Below are 22,675 nucleotides of genomic sequence, written 5' to 3'. Positions count from 1 at the left end.
ACTTTACTCAGCTGAGGTAGATCACCATACTGAATGGGTAAAGACTCTTTTTTGACCTTCCCCATGGTGATGCCTTTCCAGTAGGATTTTAGGTTGGCTAACATCATACAGGTATTCATCTATTTATGCAACAAGTGCATTCTTTTGGTTGTCACACAATTAGAAAATCACGCAAATTGAAAATGGAGTGGATTCTCCTAGAGTTATGCCTATCATGGGTATGGGACAGGGATGAAACACCACCAATTATCCCCAAAAAATTAATTAATTTTGCAAATAAACACATACTGCATTATGGACATATCCTTATTCTACTACTATAATGGTAATAGTAGAAAATGGCAGGCATGGGAGTGGGAGTTAATGTACCAGGTGGCTGCTTCGTGGCATGCAGGTTGCAAGTGCATGTACTGAAAACCAGTTGACATGGAATGGATTAAAGTGATTTGAAAATCATAATAAATTTCTAGTATCACCTGGTGCACTAATGTGAAAACATTACTAGAACACATATAAATAGATGAATTCCTGTACATCAGATTTCAGGCCAACTCCCTTGTATGGGGAAATATGTCTTTTGATATATCTTTACATGTAACATCAGACATTCTTTTCTGCTATGCAGCAGTCACTACACTGAAGGGCTGGAATTTTAAGTTAAGATATAAGTGACAAGGCTGTAATGTGGGAATTATGATATAAGGGGAATATTCTGATGCATCAATGTCCAAGAAGCTTGAGAAGCAAAACAAATTCAAAATACACCTCAGTGGGGTCAATGTTACTATTGTTCATGCGAGTGCAGAGGAATGTTAACAGGATTGTGGTAATAGTTACTGGAATCTGACCAAACATATGAGTGCATACAAGGCCATAATAATATGTACTAATTGGCTTAAGACTCAAACTAATATCTGAATAAACCAATTTTGGAATTGGTGGAAGAGATGTCCTTCAGCTGAATAATATTGCATGACAACAAACAGAATGAACAATCACATTGTTAAATGCAGCAAAAGGATCAAGATATGCCTGAGGTAAGTTTCAACCCTCTTGCTGAAAATAGAATCCCCAGCTGAATAAAAACACCTAATAGCAATTAGAATAGATATGCCATAAAATGCAGAAAATGAGACTTTATTCTGGCTATCATAAGGTGATTTTATTTAGCTAAAAAAAATGGCTGAAGTTTTCCGTTTCTTCCTGTTGGCACATAAGCAGTAACACAATTACTTAATTATATTTACCTAGCTCAATATTTTGTAAAGATTTTGTATACATGCATGTATAAATTGTATTTTATGTTGTTGAATAAACCTTAACTAACTAATTGCCATGTACAGTAAAAGAGCTATGATCTTGTGGTTCCAGCTCTTTTTTCCATCTATTAAATTTAGCTATAATTTAATTTATGGTTTTAGGTTGAGCTATTTATTCAAGGAGTTTGTGCATCTGTTTGGAAAACCATTTCTTTGTATCCCTTAGGTGTGTAGTCTCTTAATTTGTTCCCATAACCTAACAATGACCTCTAATCCTGAACCAAGAGATCTTCTATTCAAGTTTTATCCTCTTCTTTTACTGACATGAATGTGATTATGTTCTATATCTTCTTTTATTGTTGGCAGATTCAATATGTGTAGTCTTGCCTTGTATGCTTTGTCTGCTAGTATAGGTATCAATTTGGTTACTACTCTGTCTTCTCTCAGTCTTATTTATATCCCTCATTCTGTGTAAAGATCACATCACCACTGCATATTCTGATTTGGAGTTGTCATGTCTTTCACAATCCCCTTGTACAATTTAGTTACCTTGCTAGTCTTGTGAACCAAGGGTTTCTTTACCCTCTTCTTTATAAATGAGTGCTACATTAACCCTGTTTCAATCCTGTGGAACTATCCCTTCATCTAATGAACACTCAATTAGGCTGTGATTATTTTCACCTAGTTGTTCCTTACATTTCTTTCAGTTGAGATCACATCAGGCAATGGAACTTTCCTTGCATCTAGTATTTCTAGTAATTTACATACCTTTACTTCCACTTTCATTTCTAAAAGCTCAAAATTCCTCTTCAAACACATTTGTATAAACAAATTGAGACTATATGTGTGAAGGATACCGATAATAGTTTTCAGTACAGACAAGTCAACTCCTGGAATAGCCTAAAAGAAGACATAACCCAATCTAAAATCACAAATATATTTAAAGCTAAGTTGGACAGATGGCGAAAAAGAAAAGAATGCAAACATAGCTCCTTTCCTTATGATTGGGTAAAATACAGTTTGGTAAATAAAGAGTAGCTGCACTTTACTGGTCATCACCATGTGATGATGTAAAAACACTAGTATCAACAGATGTCTTATTTTGTATCTTTATAATATGTTGGCAACAGCCTCTGCCTCCATCAAACTGTACTCATACAGAAGTGACATAAATCTAACATTAATCATAGTGATATCAATCTATAACAGCTTGTCAAATGTCAAGAAAATGTTCGCTATACCATAAACCTACTCATTAGATTCATTGTTTATCCAATACAGTTGACAACCGAGTAACATTTATTTCCCACATCGGATATCAGTTATGTATCTATTGAAAAGAATATCACCTTATATAAGTGAGTATAAAGGCCACACCATACAAGAAGCATTTAGAGAAATAGATGTTTTGAAGCTTAAGAACAAGTGAGATTTGGAAGACTGCCACATTTGGAAGAATCATAAGTTAGACAAAACCTATCACACTTGACATTACAACTTCATGTGTTAGCAGTTAGCTTGTGCATTAGAGTACGCAGAAGCCAGCTGTGCTTATCTAGTAATACTGTTAGCGGTGATGATGTGTTACAAGAAGGGCAGGGAGTTGGAACTCCAAACATTATGGAGTACTGAGCTCCAAGAAACATGTATTCATATTATAGCTGTGCTTGTAAAAGCATTAAGATTCTCTAAAGCTCCTATATATGAATAATGTATAGTATACCTGCTACACTATTATACGATATAATCATATCTGCATTAGCGATACATCTGTAAACAAGTGACACAAGCAATTGATAAGAACACACTAGCAAGATCTATGTACAGACTGAAGCCTATATGAAGAGATAACTATATCAGAGTCTATCATTTGCATCACTAGTAAACTATAAGTCAAAATAAATCATTCATATGTAATACAGTACAGTACTTCTTTTTGTATCTATGACAAATCTCCTCATGCAGGAGTTTACCAAGCCAACATAACCAGTGAGTTTATTCAGCCCCCAAAACCAAACGATAGAGGAAAATGGTACTAGTTTCTTCACCATTCTTAGCTCTTTCACTATGAGGGGATCTACATATTTTGTCCTCGCTAATGCCTGGCAATTTTACTCAATTAAAAGCAGAACCTCATGCTAAAGGGGTTAAGGCTACGTCAGTTAACATTCTTGCAGTGATGTCATCTTTTCAGTCTTGCTAATGCCAGGCAATCTTATCTAGTTTACTACAGGACTTCATATTACATACATACATATACCATAGGCTCCTCATCTTGACTCCTCATGGATGATGGGTTACCCCTGCATCTCACCCATTGCCCTGGGTCAGAAACAGTGCAACAAGACACAGCACATCCACAGTAAGCTGCTTCATTTAATTGACAACCACCCCTCTCTGTCCCATCATGCAGAAACATTGAAGATGGGGAGAAATCCCTCCGGGCTGTGTCAAATTATCATTTACACATAACCGCTTCCTGCGCCCCCTCATCCCCCACCCACTCCCATCCATTCATCAAGGACTTCATATTTTGTTTGCAACTTCATTTCTATTAATTCACTCTCCCCCCCTTCTTTTCATTCTCATTTTGCTTTCCTTTTCCCATTCCTCCATGTGTCTGGAGACCTGAACAATGGCAAATCCACTGTTATAGAAATTATGTTATCATTAGAACACACTAGAGCAATGCTGGTAACAAGTAGGAAACCACTCCATTTGACTTCTCTTAATGGAATTCTGTCATATCAAGACTCACTCTATGACTGGGTGGAATCCCAGTTATCTTTTTACTGGTCTGGCAGAACTGATAGAAGGCATTTAGAGGGTATTGCCATTACCTAAAGGACCATTTACATGGTAAAACGGTTTGTCAAACCCAATTTGTCAATCAAGTGTTTGAAGTGATGTTTGACCATGTGAATGGGGTATTTGGTTGTCAAACACATTTGACAAACTTGTCTGACAACCAAATGCCCCATTCCCATGGTCAAACATCAATTAAAACATTTGTTTGACAAATCGGGCTTGACAAACCGTTTGATTGTGTAAATGGCCTTATACTGAGCACTTTGGCTCACCTATTAGCAATGGTAATGGTAAAGCTGATCTAAGAGTGTCTATGCATGCGAGGATAAAGCATACCCCAGACCACATCTCCATTGCAATACACGACTCGATGGCGCGATGGTAGCATTTGTGGCTGCCACTACAGTGGTCCGGGTTCAAATCCTGCCCAGGGCTAAAATAATTTCAGTATTGCTGTAATGTGAGTTGTTACTCTAACATTGTGAGTGGGGAGTTGGGTGTGTGTGTGTATGCATGTAAGGTCACAGCATTACCTATAGATTGGTCATATATATGAGTTCTGACCTCTCTTTTGGGAGGGTAATAGCTGTCGATCAAGAGCCCAACATGTGATTGAAGACCATGGTAAGTCACATGCTATAACCAAGATTGCATTGTACCTTGTTGCTTACAATTCACCAGTACTTTTGTCCTTATGGACAATATCACACCTGTGCAGGGAATTATCATAGGTTTATGGTGCTGGGTTAGTTGGTAGGTTATGGGTACAAATGAAGGTATTCCTGTACCATGGAAATGTTGATGTGTCATGTCAAAAGGTATTATGACCAAGATGAGAGATGTTGAAGAGAAGGAAGCATTCTATGACAAACATGAGTTGTTGGTAGGTAGTGTACCCCAAAGAGTTATTCTGATTGTACTGTTCCCTAGTACAATACTTGTATACTCCTGACTTCCATTTCTTCCTTTAATGCCATCTTCATCTTCCATCATGTCATTTTTTTCAAATCCTTATGAATGTCTCTGTACCTCACATTCTCTTTACTACCCTCAATAGTTTTCCACTTAATCCATACCTTTTCATAACACCTTGACAGCACCTCTCTTGTTCCATAACACCATGTAATACAGTGGTACAAGAATTACTGAAATTTTGACAAGCTATGCAAATCTTGTTATTGAAAGTTTTTGAGCATGTCATGCCCAACTTAACCCTATAAAAACTTCATTTGACCAAATTAATTACAATACACAAGATGAATTATGATATAAAAAACTTCAAAATATTTGCTTACTAAATTGTGCAAATACCAAAGGTGATGCACTAAAGCTATGTCTAATGTGCGAGACATTTGGTACCCATGAAATATAACACATCTGAATTTGCATGCTGTCTGTACATAGAACAACAGCAATGTCAAATGGTGAGACAAGAGGTACTCAGGTCAACTCATTACCATATACCATTTTGAGTCCATGAAAAGGCATGTCCAGATCTTTCTCCTATCCCCTCATTTACATCTTCACTATTAATACACAAGTTTTTCACATACTTATTTTAAATCAGGCAGTTTCAAGAATAATATTGTAACATCTCTATGTATACTTTTTTCTCCAGATTTTCTCGGTTGCTCTTTTACACTTCTCTATGTCTTAAAGTCTGTACCTAAATAAAAACTACAACATTAACAGGGAAATAAACTACATATACTAATTATAGTGTCTACAAATGCATTCTGGTACAACTTCTCTATGAATTAGAATCAGTCCCCTTGTTTGCTATTTCTTAAATGTTTAATCACTGATAACTTTCATATATACTAAAATAAACAAATAAGAGCAAATGAAGATAAAAAAGAAGCCATTTATTTCAAAAGGATACAAAAAGGAAGACAATAAACACATTACTCTTTTAATTAAGCATGTTTATACATAACAAATACAACTACTCTACAACTGACATGCACCACCATGCATGCATACATACATCCTACCTACCATGCATCAAATACATCATATTCAAAATAAAAGTTTTCTGTATGACAAGTAAACATTAACAAAAGCATACCACCATAGAGTAGAACAGATTTTGCTTTTAAAATACTCTTTTTTTCAGTACCTATAAGAGGATACCTGTGACTTTGATTATTATAAAGTTTTGCTGTTTGTCACATGCAAAACTGAATATACTGTATGCTCAATAAATCTAAAAACTGTCAAAATTAAATAAAAGAAAAATCTTATCTACAGTCATATCACTTCAATATTTACAAAACTTAATACATAAAATAGTGAACAGGATTGGAACACAAGTATGAAATATATACAAAATCACAAATGTCTATAGAAACTGAAATAATATATCAAATGTAATCACATTCTTGCACATGCACCCACCATTCTATCCTTACAAATAAAGGAAAACTTTACATCTTTAGTGAGGATTTGAATGAGCATGTGACTTTCCTTTATACTTATGTACATAATTACACCCACCCACAGATAGAAAGACAGAGACACATATATATATTACATACATATGTGTATATGTATTTTGTGTATACACAAAGGCCAACAAGTGGCTGTGAATGATGGTTCTGCAAGACAGACATAAGCAAATCATCGCCCTGTCATCAATCTACAAAACCTATCAACACTCACTTCCATCTAGAAGTGCAGCCTCAAGGGGCTGGCATTTGGTCTCTGGACTAGGCCAAGATTCCTGTCTACCTTTGTATATCCTGAACTTTTTCATACAAGGAAAGCTGACAAGCAACTGTTGCCCTCTTCTTATTACGGTACTATAAATCAGTGATGCAGACACAGTACCCAACTAATACAACACAGACAACAGGCCAATGCTTCTGTCCACAGAGATGTATGGAAGGGCCTGAGGACTGCTGCCAGGTGTTGTGAGGCTGAGGTTTCCAGTCAAAGAGGGAGGGTGGCCCTATAAATGACATGGCTAGCCCTGCTGTGGATGTGCTGTGTCTTGCTGCATTGCTTCTGACCCAAACAGTGGGCAGGAGACAGGGATGACCCTTCATCCATGAGGAGCCAAGATGAGAGGGAAACAAATGGGTGGGAGTGGAATTGGGTGGAGGTGGCAACCTCCCTTATAAGGGGGAATATAGATACAGAAAACTGGAAAATTATTTACAGATATACATGGACTAATGATGGGTAGTCAATGCCATTAATGTGAGAAAATGTTGAAAGAATTGTCTCCCTGCCTTCCATTTTCAAAGCCCATTTTCCTCACCTCCACTTGGTGGTTCAGCTCCAAGGGATTGGCACTTAGTGCCTAGACTTGGCCCAGGATCTATATCAATTCTTAAATCCCATTCCACTTCTTTACATTAAAAGGGATGGCTACCAGTGACTGGCTCCCTTCTAACTTTTGCTAGTTAGAGTGATACACACCCACACTAGTCTAACTGACAAGACTGCTAAGTGGGCAACGGGTATCTTGGTCTACACTATGAAGAGAAAGAGGAACTTCACATATTCTTTGTGCAGAGTCAGACTTTATCCTCCTAAGACCAGCTGAACTATATGTTATATGATAAGGATCTGGACCTCAACAATGTGCTGGGGTGTGTTGGAATGGGTTGGGTTGGACTGGATCAGGTTGGATTGGGCTAGGCTGGGTTGGTTTAGTAATTTTTCCACTCTGATAACTAGGTGGGCTTTTAAATTTTTCGGATTTTTTTTTTCGACTCTTGGTTAAATACAGTGGAACCTCAAACATACAAAAATCAATGGAATGTCCAAATTGTGTATAATTTACTTTTTTTGGATAATCAAGGGTAAATACAGTAATTCCTTAACACCTGCAGATTTGATATCTGGATAAGGCTGCAAATATCATCAAGCAAATTTGTCTATTCACAGGTTTTTGTGGGCCACTATTCCTTCTCGTTTGCACACACAGCACTGCTCAATTCATGGTTCCACACTCAAGTAGCCACAATAGTATCCTAATAGATATGGAGCTGCCTAGTGTATGCCTTATGGTCTCTTGCAGTCTCCTTCATTCTTATGTTCTTATGTAATCTCTTGTGTTTACAGTGTCTGTACTTTACACTTTCCAGCTCAACTTTCATGATGGCCTCAAGAAAGCAACTAAACCAAGTAATTGTAGATGAGAGTATTGCTGTTGTTTTAACAAAATACATTCAATCAGTATTACCATTGATATTGCAGAAAACATGTTATCTGAATTGCTACTGCCCAAAATTATTTGTTTTTCCCTACAAAATCCTTTTTTATTTCAATAACTTTCAATATATTTGTTATAAATGAAAAATTTTCCTCAAAATACCCATAATTTTTACTTTTTGTCGTAGAATCTTGTAAAATATGTGTGTCTTATGAGGTGTGTTTTATATAGAGGTGGGTACACTAATGAATGACAATACATACATTTTTTTTTACCATCATTTCTTTTGGACAATCTTACTTGGAACCAAAATGCAAGAACCTATGAATAATTACCCATTTTTTATTATAAAATTTCAGAAAATTGAGGCTCCACCATATATATACTACATATTTTTTGTTTGTCCAATTGATGAATCTTAGTGCCCTATGTCTTTCTTGCAGGAAACTCATGACTCCTAGGAAACTGGTAAGAACCACTGGATTGGCCCAAAAGTCACTCAAAGAAGAAATATTGTATTCTTGTCTCTCTTCTGGGTATGACTGTAGTGGGGTGGTGTAGGATGAGGTGTTCCGTGTAATGGTTGCATCTACAGCAGTTTGTTTCTCTGGCCAGACCTATTCTATTATGGTAATGTTATAAACCTGGATAGTGACTTGAATGCAGTTGTGCATTCATGTCTCCTGCCAATTTGTGGACTGCTGGTATGTCGAGAGGTTGGAGTCAAGTATTTAGCCCAAGAGGCTAATGTGGAAAGTGGTATGTAAACATTTGTGATGTAATTTTTTTTTTTTTTTTTTTTATCTTTGTCTAAAGTGTGATAATTTCTGTTGTCTTTTAGTGATATTGTATCATACATATATATCACACATACACAAGCACATGCACACACACAATGTAAATAACATGGATGAAGGTGTAGAATGTTACATGAACTTCTTTGCAGATGACACAAAACTACTAAAGAAAGTAACTATGGAAAAAGATTGTGAATCACTACAGAGAGACCTGAACAAGGTCTGGGAATGGAGTCAGAAGTAGGAAGTTGACTAAAACATTAAGAAATGTAGTATAATGGAATTTGGAAAAAGTAAAAAAAAAAAAAAAAGAATATCAGGACAATATAAAATTGGTGCAAAGGAAATAAAGTTGGTTCTGAAAAGGACTTAGGTGTAATCGTCATCAAAGACATGTCCCCAGACAAGCAGATAAACAAAATAGTTGGAGAAACTTACAATTTACTAAGATCAATAAAGGTGGCTTTTAATTACTTGGATGAGGTAATGGTAAAGAAAATAATAGTCACACTGATAAGACCAAGATTGGAGTACACAGTGACACTATGGACACCAGGTACAAAAAGAATACAAGGAAAATAGAAAGAATCCAAAGAGCAACAACAAAGATGGCCCCAACACATTGAAAACTGACATACAAGCAAAAATTGTCTAAACTGGAACTACCAACCCTGGAACAAAGAAAAGAAGTGATCTGTTGGCCATTTACAGAATCATGAAAGGCATGGAAGTCCTTGACACAGAAGACTTATTAAATTTGGATAGAAGGAAAACAGGGGACATGAAAAGAAACTCAAAAAAGGACAGTCATAGAAGAGATTGGAAAAAAAAAACTTTCCACACAGAGTGGTGGGCATCTGGAACAAACTGGACAAAACAATAGTGTGTGCGAACACCATATATGAATTTAAGAACAAACTAGATGTTGCGCGATACAAAGATGGGTGTGTGTGTGTGTGTGTGTGTGTAAGGTCACAGTATTACTCACAGATTGGGCCATATTTGAGCTCTGAGCTCAAGGGGGTGGGGTATAATTACTGTTGATCAAGAGTCCTACACATGATCCAAGACCATGATGAATGAATTGCATAACACATGCCAACACACAGATAGACATATATGCACATACACACACACACATTAGGTATGATAATTGGTGAGTTAGAGACAACACCCCATGAGCATTTCTCCTTTCCTGTATATTACAGTTATGTCAACACACCTTGCTCAACTATTAATTCAATGATCATAGTTTGAGTCTCATCCAAGGCTGAAAATTTCAGCATCACTGACCCATGAGCACTCCAACTCTGATGGGCAATGAGTTCAGGGTGTGTGTAAGGGCATTAACCATAGATTGGGCCATATATGAGCTCTGAGCTCTCACCTGTGAGGGTAATAGCTATCAATCATGAGTCCAACACATGATCCAAGTTTGATGAATCACACTCATACATACAACCACATACACATGGTGCATTTAAAACAGTAAATGACAGGTAAGAAGTCATTCATATTTGCAAGACTTTGACATACAATGTATTCTATAAACATGTTTATTTCATTAGTAAATAAAGACAATATAGTCATATAGATTATAAGGCAAACACCCCCTACTTGGCATAAAATGGACTATGAAATGCCATGTATCTCCTACACCTGTTAGGGTTCCAGTCATCAAAATTTGAAACCTGAATTTTAAAATATATCTTCTTAAATTCTATGGCACCAACTTTCATAATTACATCCAACTTTTCCTCATTATGATGAATTTCAAGTAGAGAATTTAGAGAATAATCTATGAAATTGAGTTTTATCACACAAGTTGATATTTATCTTATTATACGATATCTGTATAAAACAAAAATATATATTAAAAGTAGAATTGTATCATATATTGCTTAAAAATATCAATATCAATAAGTACATTTCATATATCTAACATTTTATCTTACATAAATTGTAGGTACATATCACTGTAAACTGAAAAAATTCTATTGACTGTAGTTTTACTTTGTTTTATATTTTAACTGTAAAATTAGTTATTTACAACCCAAAGTAGAATTGATGTATCTATTCTTTTTATTTGTTAACTGAAAAATAATGCTTTCTTTGGGTTAACTCTAAAATTAAAAATGTCGAATAAATTTGTCACAGCAATTCGATACCTCCTGAAGCATTTCATTCCTAATTTCATTTGAATGATTACTGGAAAGACCCCCACATGTATGTGAATCCCTATAACATATGTCTTTCAAACATTTTCAGGGTTAATCTGTCTAGTAGGAATGACCTCAGGGTTGGGGCCTAGATATAAACAACTAATCAAAAGTGAGAATCCTTGAGCTGGACTAGAGCTTGGCTACAAAAGCAAGTGGAACTAACCAGGCTATCTGATGCTACGTTCATGTCCTGTGCAGCATGTAACACAGCATACTTGCTGCCTCTTTACAGCCCCTTCCATCAGAATCACCTTGCCAAAAGCACCACATTATGTCTGTTAACTTTTGTAATATACATTTTAATATCATATCAAATTGTCTACATTCCTAAGTATGTTGCATGCTACTTTACTACCTTAATCATGGCCATCTCAAATATAGTCGGCTATACAAGTATTATTCTATTACTGAATAGTTTTATCATAATTTAGGATATATGGAAGCAATAGCTGTGGTTTAATTAGTACTTATGAACATGTACTATGCACTTTAATAATCTGAGCAAATCAATATGAAACTCCATGGCCCCTGGTGTTGCCTAATGGTGATCACTGCATTGTTAAGACTCATTATTAAGGAAAGATGCACTGCTCAGTAAGAAATATTGCAAGTAGTGCCAAATTTCCTTTTCACTGATAACACTGTAACAGCTGAAATTTTGCACAGTAACAGACAACTGTGGTAGCAATTTTACATACTGCAAGAAAAATTAACATTTTATGTAAATGTAGAGTAAACTGTAGTTTTGAATATTTTTACAAGAGAAGCCTGTCCACCACAAAACACAATGTGCACATAAATGGTAAGACAGTGGTTTCCTAACACTGTTTGAGCTCTTACATGATATGCCAAGCAGACTGGACACCAAAGGGAGCGACCCAATTGCATTCAGCTGCTGACTACGGAATGGCATCCCCCAAAGCCCATGGGGAAATATCCAGAGCTGAAACATTAGCCCTTCTGTGTAATTTGAACAAGACCACCCTCAACAGGAAGTGAGGAACTACCCATGAGGAAAGCATCCACTTCCCTAGCAGCCTGCCTTCCTTCTGAAATGGCCCATACCACCAAAGACTGCCCTCGACGACAATCTATGTAATGGAACAGAGGAAAATATAAGTACACTGTACTTTTGATCTTGGTAATTTTCACTTCTTTTGTTATATATACAGTTTTCAAATTTTCATTAAGGATGGTGCCAGTGATTAACGATCAACATTACTAAATATCTACATGATATTTTCAATTGCACTTCTAAAATAAAGAAGATTAACTTACCTCCTGCAGCAAATACCTTGTCCACTGATGTTGAGTATTTACCCATTGGTGTGTGAATATTTGAGCGAGGATCTTGTTCAAGTTCCAGTTCATTTATAATATATCTCTCTGGGCCTAAGAAACCCATAGCAAGCAGCACAAGGTCTGCATCAAATACCTGAACAAAACCAATGGTATAGTATATTAATGCTACATTACCTCTACTAATCCTTCAATACATAGTATTAATTCATAGTTTTTCAGGTAATGGAATTAAATTCTAAACATCTATAGGGGCAGATCCTAGACTGAATGGAGTCTTCACTGACTGAAAATTTGAATAAAGAATTCACCACTCCTCTCCATAAAATTGTGTGTCCATGACCAAAAAATAAAGTCCAATACTGTCCTAGCATAACAATACTTAATATCTTAAGTTTTCTTTTCAATATTCATTGATTTGGTGAGGTAGCTAACTGTGCTTTGATTCTTTCTAATATCAATCTTTTCATCAATCAGTCATTGTCCTTGTTCTCTTTTGCAAAAGACCTGTGGTCTTCCATCAGTTTAGTTATAGTAGAAAGGAGAGAAAAGTCTGTATGATGCTGGGATCTCTGGCAGTTTGCATGGTTTCTGGATGGAGACCATGTATACTCTTTTCCAGATTGTTAGGATAATATTGTGTAACCAACCAGGAATGGTTGAAGATATCTGTATGGGCTTTTACTCCCACATACAGTCCCTTCCAGCAAAATAAACACAATCTTGTTGAAAATAGAATAATAATAATTACCTTTTCTGAGCCTTCAACTTCTTCCATCTTCCATCTTCCACTTTCATCTTTGGTCCATTGCACCTCCACTGTCTTAACACCACATAATTTTCCATTTCCATCATCAAGGAATTCCTAACACAAAGAAAATAGATTAATTATCAGCATTTTATCTCCTTCCAAAACATTTGAATTTTAGGTAAAATATGCTTACACACTTAAAACATTTTCATATCCCCAACCATTATTCACACTTTCCTTAATGCCTGTCCCTTCATATTGTGATTATTGGATAAAAGGCTCTATCTTCCCTCCACATTTAATTCTCTATTTAATTCTAACTATTATTATTTTTTTTTATTATCTTTTTTTTTTTTTTTTGTGGTCACACTTCTGTATGGTGTATTTACCTAGTTGTATTACACGAGAAGGGAGCTATGCTCATGGTGACCCGTCTTCACTAGTTGTTTATTTCAATTTTATCATTCATATTCCACTCTCCTAGTATATCATATAAACTTTACATCCTTTCATGCTAACATGGAATGATAAAATTTGTGGAATGTCAAGGGTACAGATGGAATTAAAAGAAAAAGAAAGTAACTCAGCCTATGGTGGTTCGGTTATGCTATTAGAATTGACAAGAGCATATATCCACGACTGATTTGTGAATCTGTGGTGTCAGGTGTGAGAGCATGGGGCAGACCATACAAAAAAATGTGAGATAGGGTTAGTAAAGTATGTCAAACGTGAAAATGTGTGAGCAATTTGGTTTAATGCCACAAATTCCCCTGTCAGGAGGCTAGGACAGTGCCCCTTACAGAGGACTTTGAAGCATGGTATTTAATGAACCATGCCCTTGGTCCAACTTGCTGGCAGCAGGGTTTGAACTGCCATATCACCTTGACCTCCTCCACAAAGGAGAGAGAGGAGAGAGAGAGAGAGAAGGGGGGATGAAAAAAAAAGTAATGTTAGGGAGAGAAAGAAGAGTGAAAGCTTGAGTTTTTAAGAGGGACCATCTTTTACAAGTTGCCTTATGATGCATGCAGACACACCTTGGTAGCATGTGCATGCATCTATGCTGTGACACGATGTATGTATATAGAGAGAGGTCAGAAAAAAATTATAGTAGAAGAAAAGGAAAGAATAGCAATATTTGGTGAAAACTTTAAATGTGGAATAAGTTAAATGAAGATATAAACCAAACCAATACAATAAAAGGCAAGGTTTGACATATGGAGAAAAACAGAAAGGACCCCAAGAGCATTCTTGCTCCAACTCTATTACTACAACTAGGTAAATCCACACAAAATGGAAAATAAGGTGATACAGCCCAAGTTGGAACCAGCATCAATTTTAAACTAAACACGATAACTGCAGAGTAAGACTGAACATTTCTTTTATCCTATATACTACAATCAGGTACATATTGCAATTAGGTAAATACAGACAGTAAATATCAAATAAATCTAAATTATTATTTTTTTTATTAAATTATTCAGTAATATGAAACACTCAGTTACAATTTATTTCTTCATATATTCAGTTTCATACTAACCTTTGTCATAGTATTATACTGACGTGGGTCCTTTCCAAACTTCACCCGAACTTCTTCATGTCCATAGTCAACTTTGAAGACTCGTGGGTATGTAGGCCAAGGGTTGTCTTGTCCTCGGGATGGAGGTGGTTGTGGCAGGATCTCAAAGGTTGTAATGCTCTTTGCACCCTTGAAAAGAGAAGACATTGAACATGAAGTGGAATTAATCACAATACAGTAAAACTTCAATACAACCACTTATAATGGATGATATGGGGACGGGTCTGTCGATATATCTGAAGATCTGTTATAACCGAGGATCCGTTATATCCAATGGAAATACCGGAGAGATCCGTTATATCCCAAAGTTTGTCCGGTATTAGAAATTAGAAGGATTAGAAATTACAGTAAACCCTTGATGTAATGGACGATATGGGGACAGGGGTCTGGCATTATATCTGAAGATCCATTATAACCAAGGATCCTTCACTATAATAAATTAAAATCTGTTATAGCAAGGGTTTGTCCGGTCAGGTTTTTTGTCCATTATATCCAATATCTGGTATATCGAGATCTGTTATATCGATGATTTACTGAATAGGGCTAATGATGGAAGCCTACCTTTGGCATTCTTATGAGACAGAAATTGTGGGGAGTAATATTGTCACTATTTGTCTTCAAATCCCATCAACACCCTAATGTTAATTTAAAGATGCTACCCTGAGGGGCTGGCACTCTCTGGACTAAGCCTGAAATCTCTCTATCAGCTTTAACTATATTTCCCCTCATTTTATTTGTACCTGCTGGTGGTATAGAAACTCTAAGCAGACCAATGTTTCTTCCTGGAGAGATCTATGGGAGGGCCTAAGGATCACTATTGATTTTTGTGGGGCAGTGGGCTTCAAGTGTGCAAAGCTTGAGGGAACAATTATCACCAATGAAAATATATACTGACAAGTGGTTTGCAAAAGAAAATGGAAAGATAGGAAAGATTTCACCAATAAAATTATTGAAAAAGTGATTATATATTCCTGGTAGGTGATTTATCTAATCACTGATGACACTAGGGATAATGGAATTGGCTGCATTTTTCTATTTCTACCAAATTGGCCAGACAAAACTGAAGTATATCTTATATGCTTGTGCATCATACATGGCCAAAAATATGGTACATACTTGTAAAAAAAATTGAATATTTAGTTTTCAGCAGCCTACCTGTCGCAGGGAAGTGGCAATGCAATCACAACCAGTGTCACCTCCACCTAGGACAATGACATGTTTATCTTTGGCACTGATGGTAAGATGATCAATGTTGTTACCCATTTGCTTCTTCTGCCATGTCTCTAAGAAGCTCATTGCAAAGTGAATTCCATCAAGCTGACGACCAGGAATGGGGATGTCACGAGGCCATGTCGCTCCTAGGCACAAGAGAATGGCATCATGCTCTTCTTGTAGGTCCTAAGAAAACAGAAATTGAATTCAGCATTTTTGGATTAAAAAAAGTATATATATTATCTTGTTAGTTTCAAAAGTCATAATAAAGAAAGGCATTGTCTATTCTGTAAGAATTCTCTTTTGACAAATTTATTTTCTTATTCCAACATTCCATCATCTAAATCACATCGCAAAACAGACAACGGTCCAATGTCTTTTCCCAAAAAGGTCTATGTGAGGGCCCAAGGATCACTGCCAGTCAATGAAACCCAAGGAAATAATTTTTATCAATACAACAACTCTTTTTCTCTCCTTATAGCAAATCTTCATTTATTTAGTCTCAACTTCCTATCTCAATGTACCAATTTTTTTTATTGTATTACCTCTTCATAGATTCTTACAATACATAATTTTTTTTTGTCCCAATATCTAATTTTCCCTTTCATAGTCCACCAACTCTTCAGGTTAATAACAACTCTTTCCAGTGCAGTCTGTAGTATCCAACATTTTATCATCAAGCATCCTTTGTTTCTTATTCACATCTCAAAAATAAAAATACAAACCTTTGCTGACACATCCTTTCCAACATTAACGCCAGTCTTGAAATCAATGCCTTCTTCACTCATCAACTGTATTCTTCGTTGAACAACTTCCTTGCTAAGTTTCATTGTGGGGATGCCATACTGAAGAAGACCTCCTATTCTGTCATTCCGCTCAAATACTGTCACTGAATGGCCAGCCTAGAAAGGATATAGGTGTAGTATGGTATTTATTTATAAAACATTTAAATTTATGTACAGTTGTTATACAGCACTATGAATTGCTCTTGTAGACCTATGGAGTACATATGATAGGGAGGGCAAAGCCTTTCAGGACTTGGAGATGTATGATTTTGGGTGAAAATTGCACAAAAAGAAATACATGATAAAATATGCAAATAAACATGAGGTAGTAATGGTTCTATATGAAACAAGCTCAAAATGGTAGTGTGATACAATGTGACTATTAAATACTTGTTTTAAATAAATCATTCTTCTAACCCTTAAGCACTCCAGGTGCAAACTACATGTGAAGAAATGAACACAGCAAGAAAAGCAAGAAATTTTCTGGTAAGTCTTAGATCAGAACTTTAAAATTTCTTCCCTCATGTAAATTTTCAAACTCAGCCATCAAGAGCTTCAGCCCCTCCTCAGGCTCGGCCACAAATGCAAAGTGATCTGCAAACAACTGGTTTACCTCCTACTACCCTCCACTTTCACTCAATCATTTTGTTGCCCTTGGTCACTCTTCCAGAAGACCATTGGCCTCCAGGAATCCAGCAACAGCCTTTTCTTCTCTAGCTAACTCACACTGCTCTTCCTCAATTACTCCCTCTGTTCTCCGACTAATCCTTTCCTTCACTTTACTGACTACATTTAACACTAATCTCTAAAACTACATTCATACTTGTCCCCCTTCCACTTCTATTGTGGAAATAAGTGTAAATTCTTAGAATAACCTTGATGAAGACATTGCCCAAAGAGGAACAATACACGATAATTGGAAAACAAAAGACAAGATCCCATAAGTATAGCTTCTTTCTTGTATACTATAATTACTCCAGATATCCAACATTCAAGATATCCTATCTCCCTTTACCTCTAATATTCTTACCTTATTGAGCTGATGGGCAGCAGCTAATCCTGTAGGGCCTGATCCAACAATTGCAACTTTATAGTTTGTCCTCTTCAAGGGTGGTTCAGGCTTAATCCAGTTTTGCTCAAATGCATGGTCAATGATGGCGCATTCAATGTTTTTGATTGTGACTGGTAGCTCATTGATACCCAAAACACAAGCACCTTCACAAGGGGCTGGGCATACACGCCCTGTGAATTCTGTGGAATAAAAGGCAAAAAAATAAATGCTATCATTAACAACTTGTGTGTAATACAAAGTTGATTATTTTGGTGTATGATTCTATGAATTACAGGTTAAATTTTCTTTTGGCCTAACTTCAAAATTATGTGGCTTCTACCCAATGTTCTCTCTAATTTTCTGCTTTGAGTGTGTGCAGAAATTTGCTGTGTGCAAACTTTGCCTTCTCTGAAAAGTATGTGCACACCCATGTGAGTCACCATCTGATCATTTAAGCAAATACGCACAATTTGTAAGTTTGTATTACATAGTACCTCCAAAAACAAAGCAATTATTGGTTTGACGGTTGGCAAGTTACCATATTTCTAGAGAATTTATAAGTTGATGTTTGGGTGGAACTTCTTTATTGAATGGATTTTAATATTTGAAAACCTTGTGTGCGCACATTTTTTCTTTATGTGCGCTAGTTCTAAAACATGTGAGTGCACACATGTGCATAGCTTAGAGGGAATGTTGCTTCTACCTCATCCTTCTTAGTACCTTAATGACGACAACGACAACGAAGAAGAAGAAGAAGAAATAGCCATACATACAAATTGTCCCAGATACAAGACACTGAACACTTCCTTTTATATTGGATGACTAACTTTGCCAAGACAACAAAATATCTCTTCTACAAAAGACTTCTGTGCCCATCCTGAGGCTGCCACTGTTTACTTTAGAGAGATGGGCCTACTGAAAGAGATACCTACGGCAACAGATTGATTGATTACTTAATAATAACAATAAATGTTGCCTAAAGTTTCACTGACTGAAAACCTGTAGCCCCACAGTGACTGGTAAAGGTCTACAGGCTCTCCTGAAGATCTCTCTAGGAAGAAACTTTGGACAGTTTTTCGTTATATCAATGTGGGGTCATTTCCATATACACCCTAAACAACTATGGCAACATTAAACAAGCCTGGCACAGTCCCACCTTTACCTCAAACCATTCACTTTCTTCATCCCCCACCTTTACATAAGCTCTACTACTTGTGTAGAAACTTTTGATTGTCCTCAACAGCCTTTCCACTATTTATACATCTGCAACACACCCCATAATGCCTCTCTGTTGGCCGTCCATTTGCCTTCTCCACATCCACTAAGTACAAAAGACATACTTACCCTTTGACAAAATCTTTGCACATCTGTATTACTGCAAATACTTGACCTACACACCCTGCTCCCCTCCTAATCCTCTCAATTAACACCCTCCCATATGCCTTACCAACTACACTTAACAGTGTTCCCTCTAAAACTGATACATTCATACTTGTCTCCTTTTTTCTTGTACAACTGAACTATATACTCCAATCTACTGATAAACTTAATTTTCTTAGATACACATTACATAATCTCACAAGTCATTCCACAATAACTACTATTCAATCAGAAATTCTACACAGACAACCATCTAACTGAAATACCTTACCACCTTTCATCTCCTTCAATACATTTTGTATCTCTTGTACTATAACCTTATTCACCTCTCCCATCACATTTTCCTAGCATCTTCCACTACCATATTCAAAGCCTCCAAATCCTCCTTGATATTCAACTTTATCCTTGAAATACTCTTCCCATCTTCTACCCACTGCCTTCACTTCCACTAACATCTGTCCATCTTCATCCTTTATCTAACTTGTCCTCCATCATTATTTTCTCTTCCTTCCAACATATTTGTATATTTTTATTCTTTTCAAAATTCTAAATCAAATCCCTACCCTAAATAACATCCACTCTCCTCTAGGCCTCCCTTGCCTTGTGTTTTGCTTCCATCCTCTTTACTTTATACCTCTCATATGCTTCCTCATTTCTTCTTTGCAACAATTCTTTTATGCTACCTCTTTCATGCCACCACTGCCATTACATCTTCATCCCATCGTTTACTGCATCTCTTCTTGTTTCTTCTCATCCTCATCCCACACACCATCAATGTACAGTTACACTTTAGCAGCTCCTCCTTGAAACACATTTATTATTTCTCTACTCCAATGTCTCCTATATCTTTTACTGTATTTCATACCACTCTCAGTTTTGCCTAGTATTCTTTCTCTTCCTCCTTTTTAATGGACCTACTCACTTTTACCATATCTCTGCCTCTCTTCCTTTTTTTCTCTCCACTTAACCTCCACTCTCAATTTCTCTTCTATCTGATAATGATCACATATTCCAGTGTCCTCTGCTCTGACTACCCTCCCACCAACCACTCTGGACCATATATACTTATATTTATTTTCCTTCTTAACCTCTGTATTCATTACCATCATTTCTCTTTTATTGGTATCTATCTGCTACCATTCATTCCCACCAACCCATACCTTACTGCTATTCCACTTACCAGCCCATCTACTCCAAAATGAAGGTCCCCTAACACATATACATTCATATTATTCCAGTAACTTTCCACCAACTCATTTAAACGACTCCAAAATTATTCTCTCTCTCCTCTTTTTCTAACTTTCTCATGAAAGACAAAACTGAGATGATCATTTGTTCTAGGACAGTAGTAGTCACAAAGCCATAGGAACAAATTGAAAAAGACTACATATCTAAAGAATGTTAAAGTTTTTTATACAGATGCATGAACTCTGATGAAGACAGTAATGTAACATACTGTACCTGGGAAATTGTTGGTTTGAAGAAGCTGGTTTAAGGCCTCTTTCCAGTTGTTATTAAAGATGAGGTCATTCCATTTTGGAATTATGTTGCCAAGGGGGCAACCATGGGACGATTGACAGAAAGGCACACCACATTCCATACATCGTGCAGCCTGGACACGCAAACCACGTCGAACTCCTTCAACATTGTATATCTCATCCCAGTCCTTTTGTCTCTTCTCAGGAAGCCGATACATCGCTGTCTCACGCCTGTATTTCACAAAGCCCCTGTGGAAAATAGCATAACACATAAGTCATGAGGTTTACAACATTAACAAGTTATTATTACTCCACCTTTACACAAATTAAACAGTCATAGTGACCTTACACACCCCTTCCTCAGATTTACATTCACCTTGAAGATCACACTTTCCTTATTACCCACTCACACAACCTTCACACACTTCGTAAACTCGCCACTGCCACTGAATCCCCCCTATGCTATACATTTTCATTATCTTTCATATTATTTTCCAATTTGATTGTATACCTTTTCCAGGTCCACAAAACATAGGTACAATCACTTCCCTTTCTTACATTTTTTCACCAAGCCAATTAATATGTAATATACACAACCTCTTCTTTTAAAAAACTTTCATTTCTCTACCATCATCTCAGTTTCTCTCATTACCCTTTGCATCAGAGTTCCCGTCTGACCACCTCGCCCTACCCAACTCCGTCTCTCCACATTGGAAGCTTCGGGCCGCCCTTTCTGCCAACAGGGAACTGGCGCTGTACCACCAGCACATTGTCGTCCCTGCCCCCTGTGGAAGCGCCCACTGGCATCCAAAGATGCCACCCCGTCGCATCCCATCCCTTGGTGGAGGACCTGCTGTCCTCATGCGTGGATCACCCCCAACTCCGCCCCCGCCATTCGCCTCGGCTCGTGAATAGGCATACTTCTCGCGATGGTCCTGTGAGGGTGGTGGGGGTGTGTGGTGTGGTGTAGTGCTTTATAGTGCTTTGGCCTAAGATACTAGCATAGAACAGGGCACTGTAGTGTTGTGGTGTGCACTGACCATCATAGATGCTTCCAGTACAAGTACTCTTTGTTACAGCCAACAAGGCCTCATTCATACGTGTACTAGATGTGGCATTGTCTTCGCTCTGTGTGGCAGAAGACGGTTGCCCTCACTTCAGTCCATACCCATCTCTCATACTATGAGCACATAGCACTCCATGTACAAATAACCCACAATAAATACATCAATCATCCTGTTGCAAGCAAAACAGAAACGAGTAATATACTTGAATAATCTATTATATATTTTAATAGCATTAGTACTTCATCCAAGTCACTACAGCATCACTGAATCAAGCAGACTGAATAAGCAACGCAGAACTTACCTGGTCTTGTCAAGGATTTTTTCAAGTCTTTTCTTTTCCATGGTGGAATCAGTGACAGAATCCTCGATATCACGAATACTTGGTGTATCAGCCTTCACTTCAGCAACTTTTGGTACCTCACCTGATGACTCCTTACTTGCCTCTTTTTCTGCTGCTTGTCTGAGGGCACGCTGATATTCATAGGGGAAGACCTGAGGGAAAAATTGATACACAATTATGCAACAGCCAGGTACCAATGACAAGTACCTACAAATGGTGGTTTTGCAAGATGGACATCAGAAAGAATCCTTTCACTGCCATCCATCTTCAAAACTTGTCACTACCCTCCCCTTTATCTAGAAGTGAGCCCCCACGACAATGACATTTGGTTTTCAAACTGGAGCTAATGTTTCTAACACCCTCAACTGTATTTACTCCACTTTTACACACAAGAAGAGCTGACAACCACCATCTACTCTGTTCTTCCTACTACAACAAGCTATTAACATGGAAACTAATCCATGTAACTATAACATAGACATCAGTCC

General features: G+C 37.0%; 1 protein-coding gene and 2 long non-coding RNA genes across 3 annotated transcripts in view; 1 reads left to right on the top strand and 2 right to left on the bottom strand.

Annotated features, from left to right (window-relative positions):
• The window catches only part of LOC143037895 (uncharacterized), a 10,970-nt gene extending 1,876 nt beyond the window's left edge, over positions 1 to 9,094 (top strand). The window contains exons 1-2 of the long non-coding RNA XR_012967531.1: positions 1 to 8,462; positions 8,598 to 9,094. The exon at positions 1 to 8,462 is cut by the window's left edge and continues 1,876 nt beyond it. This is a non-coding gene — a long non-coding RNA (uncharacterized LOC143037895). The remainder of the gene's footprint in view (positions 8,463 to 8,597) is intronic.
• Positions 8,592 to 9,372, bottom strand: LOC143037894 (uncharacterized). The gene is made up of 2 exons (XR_012967530.1): positions 8,874 to 9,372; positions 8,592 to 8,836 (listed from the first exon to the last, which is right to left on the bottom strand). It is a non-coding gene; the product is annotated as an uncharacterized LOC143037894 (long non-coding RNA).
• Positions 9,373 to 9,429: 57 nt separating this feature from the next.
• LOC143037891 (uncharacterized) overlaps positions 9,430 to 22,675 on the bottom strand; it is a 166,111-nt gene continuing 152,865 nt past the window's right edge. Inside the window, exons 31-39 of the mRNA XM_076206526.1 lie at positions 22,149 to 22,339; positions 20,764 to 21,029; positions 17,902 to 18,122; positions 16,812 to 16,988; positions 16,030 to 16,272; positions 14,836 to 15,003; positions 13,299 to 13,412; positions 12,527 to 12,683; positions 9,430 to 12,339 (exon numbers count right to left, since the gene is read on the bottom strand). Coding sequence (XP_076062641.1) covers positions 12,200 to 12,339; positions 12,527 to 12,683; positions 13,299 to 13,412; positions 14,836 to 15,003; positions 16,030 to 16,272; positions 16,812 to 16,988; positions 17,902 to 18,122; positions 20,764 to 21,029; positions 22,149 to 22,339 — 1,677 coding nt within the window. The 3' untranslated portion in view covers positions 9,430 to 12,199. The remainder of the gene's footprint in view (positions 12,340 to 12,526; positions 12,684 to 13,298; positions 13,413 to 14,835; positions 15,004 to 16,029; positions 16,273 to 16,811; positions 16,989 to 17,901; positions 18,123 to 20,763; positions 21,030 to 22,148; positions 22,340 to 22,675) is intronic.

This window comes from Oratosquilla oratoria, chromosome 23 (genome assembly GCF_046742065.1).
Source record: "Oratosquilla oratoria isolate Oo_2021 chromosome 23, ASM4674206v1, whole genome shotgun sequence".
Lineage (NCBI taxonomy): Eukaryota > Metazoa > Arthropoda > Malacostraca > Stomatopoda > Squillidae > Oratosquilla > Oratosquilla oratoria.
Note: the sequence above shows the minus strand (reverse complement) of the source record. Positions and strands in the feature narration are given on the sequence as shown.